Source organism: Seriola dumerili, unplaced genomic scaffold, assembly GCF_002260705.1.
Source record: "Seriola dumerili isolate Sdu_G_001 unplaced genomic scaffold, Sdu_1.0 BDQW01000432.1, whole genome shotgun sequence".
In the NCBI taxonomy this organism is placed as follows: domain Eukaryota; kingdom Metazoa; phylum Chordata; class Actinopteri; order Carangiformes; family Carangidae; genus Seriola; species Seriola dumerili.
Genome location: NW_019174687.1, coordinates 3,974,643 through 3,984,063, shown reverse-complemented (window position 1 = coordinate 3,984,063; position 9,421 = coordinate 3,974,643). Strand labels below are relative to the sequence as shown.

Sequence of the window (9,421 nt, the reverse complement as noted above, 5' to 3'; positions counted from 1 at the left end):
TCACTTTCAGGGAAAGTGACATTTGCTTTAGAGAGGTGACATGGCGCAGAGCGGAGTTCAACTGGATGAANACTATGCCTTGAAACTGCAAATGATGTCAGTTTAGAAGCTTCAGCGGAGGAGTATCTATCAAAGTATTTTAAGGCCTACCTTCAAACCCAGTGCCTCTTTGCTTGGTACCATGAGAAAATCTAAAGAAATCAGCCAATATGTCAAAACAAAAATTTTGGACCTCCACAAGACTGGTTTATCCATGGGAGCAATTTTCAAACACCTAAAGGTTCCATGTTCATCTGTACAGACAATAGTATGCAAGTATAAACACCACCAAGTACAAGTACAAGAATCAGGTACAAAAGTATCTATATCCACAGAAAAATTAATTATGTATCAACATAACTTAAACATCTCCACGAGGAACAGCCTCTCTGTTTCTGTGTTATTTATTTTCATTTGATAAAAGAAGTCAGCACATAGTCATGTTGTCACAACGGCAGCAATGAGGAAAAAACACACCCTGAAACTCCCTTTCCTGGAATGAGGAAAAGCTTGTAAATGACTCAGCTGATCTCAAAGACTTGCTCCCTCCTGTTCACTGAGCCACTGTTTTGAGTTAAGTGAAACTGAAATGTGGTGAAGTGCAAGAGCTGACAGGATACAAGAATAAAAGTTTGGATATTGGTACAACTTTTGTCACTTTCAGGGAAAGTGACATTTGCTTCAGGGAGGTGGCATGGCGCAGAGCGGAGTTCAGCTGGACGAGGAAACAATTTGCTGTTCGATCTGTCTGGATCTACTGAAGGATCCAGCGACTATTCCCTGTGGACACAGCTACTGCATCAACTGTATTAAAACCCACTGGGATGAAGAGGATCAGAAGAAAATCTACAGCTGTCCTCAGTGTAGGCAGACCTTCAAACCAAGACCTGTCCTGGTGAAAAGCACCATGTTAGCTGTTTTAGTGGAGGAGCTGAAGAAGACTGGACTCCAAGCTGCTCCTGCTGATCACTGCTATGCTGGACCTGAAGATGTGGCCTGTGACATCTGCACTGGCAGAAAACTAAAAGCCTTGAAATCCTGTCTGGTTTGTCTGGCCTCTTACTGTGAGCAACATCTCCAACCTCATTNATCAACATAACTTAAACATCTCCACGAGGAACAGCCTCTCTGTTTCTGTGTTATTTATTTTCATTTGATAAAAGAAGTCAGCACATAGTCATGTTGTCACAACGGCAGCAATGAGGAAAAAACACACCCTGAAACTCCCTTTCCTGGAATGAGGAAAAGCTTGTAAATGACTCAGCTGATCTCAAAGACTTGCTCCCTCCTGTTCACTGAGCCACTGTTTTGAGTTAAGTGAAACTGAAATGTGGTGAAGTGCAAGAGCTGACAGGATACAAGAATAAAAGTTTGGATATTGGTACAACTTTTGTCACTTTCAGGGAAAGTGACATTTGCTTCAGGGAGGTGGCATGGCGCAGAGCGGAGTTCAGCTGGACGAGGAAACAATTTGCTGTTCGATCTGTCTGGATCTACTGAAGGATCCAGCNATCCCAGCAGGAAACTGAAGTGAGTCGAGTCAAAGAGCTTCAGGAGAAGCTGGAGCAGGAGATCACTGAGCTGAAGAGGAAAGACGCTGAGCTGAAGCAGCTCTCACACACAGAGGATCACACCCAGTTTCTACACAACTACCCCTCACTGTCACGACTCAGTGAATCTACAGACTCATCCAGCATCAATATCCGTCCTCTGAGCTACTTTGAGGACGTGACAGCAGCTGTGTCACAGCTCAGAGAGAAACTACAGGACATTCTGACAGAGACATGGACAAACATCTCACTGACAGTGACTGAAGTGGATGTTTTACTGCCACAACCAGAGCCCAGGACCAGAGCTGGATTCTTAAAATTTTCAAAGGAAATCACACTGGATCCAAACACAGCAAACACACGTCTGTTATTATCTGAGGGAAACAGAAAAGCAACAGTAATGAGTCAAGATCAATATTATTTCTTTTGTCGTTCTGGCAGATTCACCAAATGGTTTCAGGTCTTGAGTGCAGAAAGTCTGACTAGACGTTCTTACTGGGAGGTGAAAAAAGGTGTGGGAGGAGTTTCAGTAGTGGTTGCATACAAAGACACTAACAGTGTAAGTGAAAGATTTGGAGATAATTTCAGGTCTTGGGCATTAGATATTTACAAATGCCATTATGAATTCAGACACAACAATATCAGCACTTNTGTCAAGTCTTGTTTGATGTGTCTGGCCTCTTACTGTGAGCAACACCTACAACCTCATTATGATTCAGCTCTGTTAAAGAAACACAAGCTGGTGGAGCCCTCCAAGAAGCTCCAGGAGAACATCTGCTCTCGTCATGATGAGGTGATGAAGATGTTCTGCCGCACTGATCAGCAGTGTATCTGTTATCTCTGCCCTGTNTCAATATTATTTCTTTTGTCGTTCTGGCAGATTCACCAAATGGTTTCAGGTCTTGAGTGCAGAAAGTCTGACTAGACGTTCTTACTGGGAGGTGAAAAAAGGTGTGGGAGGAGTTTCAGTAGTGGTTGCATACAAAGACACTAACAGTGTAAGTGAAAGATTTGGAGATAATTTCAGGTCTTGGGCATTAGATATTTACAAATGCCATTATGAATTCAGACACAACAATATCAGCACTTCAGTCTCAGGTCCTCGGTCCTCCAGAGTAGGAGTGTACCTGGATCACAGAGCAGGTATTCTGTCCTTCTACAGCGTCTCTGAAACCATGACTCTCCTCCACAGAGTCCAGACCACATTCACTCAGCCTCTCTACGCTGGTTTTCATCTCTATGGTCCCACTGAAAACACTGCTGAGCTGTGTGGACTTGAGTAGACAAAAGTTACTTCTTTCTCAACAATTTTATTTCTCAGTGAAAGAGTGGTTAGCACTGGATCTAAACACAACACACATATACCTGTTATTATCCGATGGAAACAGAAAAGTAACATTTATGTGTGATGAAGAGTCTTATTCTAGTCACCCAGACAGATTCATTTCATATTGTCAGGTCCTGAGTAGAGAGAGTCTGACTGGACGTTGTTACTGGGAGGTGGAGTGGAGAGGAGAAGGAGTTTCCATAGCAGCCGCATATAAGAATATCAGCAGAGCAGGGAGATCCAATGAATGTGGATTTGGATACAATGACAAATCTTGAGCATTAGATTGTTACTCAAACAGTTATGATGTTTTCTTTNAGCAGCTCTCACACACAGAGGATCACAACCAGTTTCTACAAAATTACTTTTTGCTTACATGTCTCAGTGAAACTGTATACCTTCCCAAAGTCCAGCCCTTTTTTCTACAGCACTTCAGTGGAGTGAAAAAGGCTGTTTCAAAGATTAAAGATAAACTACAGGACATCCTGTGCGAGGAGTGGACAAACATCTCACGGACAGTGACTGAAGTGGATGTTTTACTGTCAAAAGAGCCCAAGAAGAGAGCTGAGTTTTTAACATACTCACGTCAGATCACACTGGATCCAAACACAGTAAACACACGTCTGTCATTATCTAAAGGGAACACAAAAATAACATCCCAAACAATAGAACAAAGTTATCCTACTCATCCAGACAGATGTACGGACAGGTATCAGGTCTTGAGTAAACAGAGTCTGATTGGACGTTGTTATTGGGAGGTGGAAAAAGGCATTGGGGGAGTTTCAGTAGTTGTTACATACAAAGACAATAACACTGTGAAGGAAAAATTTGGATGTAATGACAAATCTTGGGCCTTAGATTTTTACAAATGTCGTTACGAATTCAGACACAACAATATCACAACNACTCCTATGGGTCGTATCAGAGGGTTGGAAAAAACGACCTATATGGTTGTTCAGGTTGGAGGACTAGTTGTTACAATAACAGATAACAGTGCCACTTGATGTTCCTTCCTTCTTTCATTCCATCCTCCACACCTCTGTGACTAGACATTAAATAAATGTACATACCTTCTTCCTTTCCTTCTCTCCCTCCCACCTTTGCCTGTTGGCTTCCTCCCTTCCAGTCACCTACATTGTTACTGTATGTGTGTGTGTGTGTGTGTGTGTGTGTGTCTATGTGTCTGTCTGTGTCTGTCTGTGTGTGTGCGTGTGTGTGTGTGTGTGTTTGTGTGTCTATGTGTCTGTCTGTGTGTGTGTGTGTGTGTGTGTGTGTGTGTGTGTGTGTGTGTGTGTGGCTGTGTGTGTAAATGGGGTGCATTAGTTTTATTGTTTTTGAGAGCGGCACCGTGAAGTCAGCCACCCTGGTCATGCTTGAGTGATGTGGCGGAGAGTTTCATTATGCTGTGAAATAACGATCATACCATGATTAAGGTGATTAGATTTCATGAATATTTGAAAGGCGAACCAAATTGCTGATTAAATATTTACTGGTGGTTTCCTTTCTGACAGACTGGGAGATCATATCACATTTCCCAAATGGCTTACTGTACTGTACTGGAGAGTTTTCATGTGTTAGCACTACACTCCAATATCATATAACTGTATGTTAATCAGGTGAACGACTGTCAATTTTAATGAAGTTTATTTTTAGTTATGCAGCTGCGAGGTGTGTGAATCATATCTGTGTGTTCAGACTTGACTGAGTTATGAGTCAGAGATAGAGTACGAATTGTGAAGCAGATTGTGGCGACTGGGTAAGTTTTTTAATTAATCTCTGTAGCTCAAAATTGTGTTCAAGTACAGAACTTAGTCATTTTCTACCACATAAAGTAACTAATTTACCATAGAATTTACTTTACTTAGAATTTAAGTTGTTATATAATTTGTTAAAACCAGTTACCTGTTTGACTGTTTGTGTCATGACAGTTAAGTTGCTGTGTTAAACTTAACAAGCACCTGAAAGCTGTGTTATGGGAAACACGAACCACTGGCGGCACCAAGTGGCAGCAAGAGGTAACTGTGGAGTTCATAGGCTTCAATATATATATATATATATATATAGATATATACATATCTCTCTCTCTCTATATATANTATATACATATATATATATATATATAGAGAGAGAGAGAGAGAGAGAGAGAGAGAGAGAGAGAGAGTCATGGATATATATATATATACTGTATATGTATATATATACATATATATAAATGACTTAAAACAACTATTTCTATTTTACTACTATACTATTTCTATCACTCAACTACCAAACTAACTGCGTCTCCTTCCTCGCCCTTCTTTTTCATTAGATAAGTTACACTCCACGTTACAAATGCCAGTTTCCATGGCCAGTGACAAGTACAGCTATAGGCCAAGTCATTTGGTGTCTGAGAAGGAGCTCCACACCCTGCACTTATAATTTAATGAAGGAAGTTTACCTACACTTAGGTTGAAGTCATTGAAATTAATTTTTTAACCACTCAACACATTTCATATTATCAAACTATAGTTTTGGCAATTTGGTAGGGGCATCTAGTTTGTGCATGACACAAGCATTTTTTCCAACAATTGTTTACTGACAGAAAGTTTCACTTTTAATTCACTATATAACAATTCCAGTAGGTCAGAGGTTTACATACACTACGTTGACTATGCCTTGAAACTGCAAATGATGTCAGTTTAGAAGCTTCAGCGGAGGAGTATCTATCAAAGTATTTTAAGGCCTACCTTCAAACCCAGTGCCTCTTTGCTTGGTACCATGAGAAAATCTAAAGAAATCAGCCAATATGTCAAAACAAAAATTTTGGACCTCCACAAGACTGGTTTATCCATGGGAGCAATTTTCAAACACCTAAAGGTTCCATGTTCATCTGTACAGACAATAGTATGCAAGTATAAACACCACCAAGTACAAGTACAAGAATCAGGTACAAAAGTATCTATATCCACAGAAAAATTAATTATGTATCAACATAACTTAAACATCTCCACGAGGAACAGCCTCTCTGTTTCTGTGTTATTTATTTTCATTTGATAAAAGAAGTCAGCACATAGTCATGTTGTCACAACGGCAGCAATGAGGAAAAAACACACCCTGAAACTCCCTTTCCTGGAATGAGGAAAAGCTTGTAAATGACTCAGCTGATCTCAAAGACTTGCTCCCTCCTGTTCACTGAGCCACTGTTTTGAGTTAAGTGAAACTGAAATGTGGTGAAGTGCAAGAGCTGACAGGATACAAGAATAAAAGTTTGGATATTGGTACAACTTTTGTCACTTTCAGGGAAAGTGACATTTGCTTCAGGGAGGTGGCATGGCGCAGAGCGGAGTTCAGCTGGACGAGGAAACAATTTGCTGTTCGATCTGTCTGGATCTACTGAAGGATCCAGCGACTATTCCCTGTGGACACAGCTACTGCATCAACTGTATTAAAACCCACTGGGATGAAGAGGATCAGAAGAAAATCTACAGCTGTCCTCAGTGTAGGCAGACCTTCAAACCAAGACCTGTCCTGGTGAAAAGCACCATGTTAGCTGTTTTAGTGGAGGAGCTGAAGAAGACTGGACTCCAAGCTGCTCCTGCTGATCACTGCTATGCTGGACCTGAAGATGTGGCCTGTGATTTCTGCACTGGGAGAAAACTGAAAGCTGTCAAGTCTTGTTTGATGTGTCTGGCCTCTTACTGTGAGCAACACCTACAACCTCATTATGATTCAGCTCTGTTAAAGAAACACAAGCTGGTGGAGCCCTCCAAGAAGCTCCAGGAGAACATCTGCTCTCGTCATGATGAGGTGATGAAGATGTTCTGCCGCACTGATCAGCAGTGTATCTGTTATCTCTGCCCTGTGGATGAACATAAAGGCCACGACACAGTCTCAGCTGCAGCAGAAAGGACTGAGAGGCAGAGAGAGCTCCAGCTGAGGCGACAACAAATCCAGCAGAGAATCCAGTACAGAGACAAAGATGTGAAGGTGCTTCAACCATACTGACTCAAACGCTAGATAACTTCTACTGGAGTTACTTCATTTTTTGATTCAATTATAATAATGTGTTGCAACATTTAGATACATGTTGTTCGCATTGCGTGAGCAGCCCGCATTTACAACCAGTTTTCATAGTTGCAACACTCTGTCACGAGATATAATGTTGACAAACAAAGATAACTTGGTCTACTCTATCCACAACAGCTTCAAGTGTTAATCCAACCAGACCGTAGAGATTGAAGCAGCTAGAGAGGATGAGTGATGTGGTTGCGTTGTGGAGAGAGTTATGGTTTCAGAGCGCCTGTAGAGGACCAGAACTGCACTAGTGTTCCAGGCTACACTCTATCTGGGAGGCCCGAGGACCTAGTTATGACGTGAGTGAGTGTTGCTTAAAGAAACATCTAATGTTTGGTAAGCAATCAATGCTCAAAGATTTCGTTCATTGTATCCCAAAATAATCCACATTCATTGGTGCTACTCGCTCTTTGCGTTGATATTACTGTATATGCGGCTGCGTATCGGAATTCCTGATCCTCCCACTCCACCTCAGTACACCGTCGATCGCTCTTTTACTCAGACGTGACAATAATGAAATGAATTGTTGGGTGACTAGATAAGACTACTTATCACACATAACATTGCTTGACTTTTCTGTTTCGCATCGGCTATAAAAGGTACTATTGTGTGTTGGTGTATTCAATCCAAGCTAGCTTAACACGTCTTTCACTGAGAGATTAATTGTTGAGAAAGAGTAACTTCTTAGTCACTCAGTCACAAGCTTCGCAGTGTTTTTCAGTGAGGGACCATTTAGAGATGAAAAACCAGCATTGAGGGTGACAGTGAGATGTGGTCATGGCTTGTGGGGGGTCAATGGTTTTCAGAGCGCTGGTAGGGACAGATATGCCTCGCTCTGTTTGATCCAGTCCCACTCCTACCTCTGGAGGACGAGGAACTGAGACTGACGTGCTGATATTGTTGTGTTCTGAATTCTAATGGCCATTTGTTAAATATCTAATTGCCGAAGGACCTTGAATTATATCAATCTGTTCAATTAACTTGTTCCTGTCTTTGCTATGCAACACTACTGAAATCCTCCCACAGCCTTTTTCAACCTCCGCTAGAACGTCTAGTCAGACTTTCATGCCTCAGACCTGAAACTTTGGGTGGATCTGCCAGAACGACAAAGAAACTATATTGATCTTGATCATTACTGTTGCTTTCTGTTCCCTCGCTAATAAAAGACCGGTGTGTTTTGATGTGTTTGGATCTGTGTGATTTCTTTGAAAAATTTTAGATACCCTCTTCGGTCTGGGCTTGGTCAAATGGTGCAGTAAAACATCCACTTAGTCACTGTCAGTTGAGATGTTTGTCATGTCTCTGTCTCGATGTCCTGTGTTTCTCTCTGAGACTGTGCGCCACTGCTTCCGGTCCTCAAATATTTCAGGGAGAGATGTTCCGTCTGCTGGATGAGTCTGTCAGATTCACTGAGTTCGTTGCACGTGAGGCGGTAGTTGTGTAGAAATGGCCTGTGATCCTTCCTGTGTGTTGAGAGTGCTTCAGATCAGGTCTTTCCTCTTAGTCAGTTGACTCATCCTGCTCAGGGTGTTCTTGAAGGCTCTTTGACTCCGAAACCTCATTGCAGTTTCCGGTCGGGGATCTTAACTCTGCTGACTATAATCGAGTTGCTTTTCTCTGGACGGATCAGCTCAGTGAAGACCTCTTCTCACCTGTCTCACATGCTTCCTCAGCGAGCTTGATAGCCTCCTCCTGGTTTGAAGCACCTTCACATTACATTTGTCTCTGTCCTAGATTCTCTGAGTTGCGATTTGTTGTCGCCTCAGCCTGAGAGCTTTCTCTGCCTCTCAGTCTTTTGCTGCAGCTGGAACTTGTCGTGGGCTTTTGTTCTCCACAGGCGAGATACGATGCACTGCTGATCAGTTGAGCGAAACCATCTTCACACTCACTCATACTGACGAAACAGATGTTCTCCTGGAGTTCTGTTAAGGAGGGCTCAGCCAGTTGTGATTTCTTTAAGAGCTGCATCTATGAGGTTGGATATGTTGCTCACGGTAAGGGCACGAAACCAGACGAGGATTTCAAGGCTTTTAGTTTTCTGCCAGTGAGTGTCAAACGCCATCTTCAGATGCGCTCAGCAGATGATCAGCAGGAGCGCTGGAAGTCCGTCTTTCTTCACTCCTCACCTAATCGCAATGGTGTTTTTACCAGGACAGGCTCGGTGTGAAAGGTTGCCCTACACTGGGCAGTCTGTGGAGTTCCAGTTTTCTCATCCTCTTATCCCAGTGGGTTTATAATACAGTCATGCAGTAGCTGTGTCCCAGGATAGTCCCGGATCTTCATAGATCCGCAGAATCGCACAGCAAATTGCTTTCTTATCCAGTTGAAACTCGCTCTGCGCCATGGTCACTCTATAGGAAATGTCACTTTCCTGAAAGTGACAACCGTCATGTACCAATATCCAAATGTCTATTCTATGTATCTGTCAGCGTCTTGACTTCACCGCACT

General features: G+C 42.3%; 2 protein-coding genes across 2 annotated transcripts; both read left to right on the top strand.

Moving 5' to 3' along the window:
- The first annotated feature begins 733 nt into the window (after positions 1-733).
- Positions 734-2,872, top strand: LOC111233847 (tripartite motif-containing protein 16-like protein). The gene is made up of 3 exons (XM_022761750.1): positions 734-1,084; positions 1,549-2,177; positions 2,599-2,872. Exons 1-3 carry the CDS (start codon positions 734-736, stop codon positions 2,870-2,872), a joined length of 1,254 nt encoding a protein of 417 aa, XP_022617471.1.
- Positions 2,873-6,228: 3,356 nt separating this feature from the next.
- LOC111233846 (E3 ubiquitin/ISG15 ligase TRIM25-like) lies at positions 6,229-6,903 on the top strand. The gene has a single exon (XM_022761749.1). The coding sequence runs from the start codon at positions 6,229-6,231 to the stop codon at positions 6,901-6,903; it is 675 nt and encodes a 224-aa protein (XP_022617470.1).
- The last annotated feature ends 2,518 nt before the right edge of the window (positions 6,904-9,421 follow it).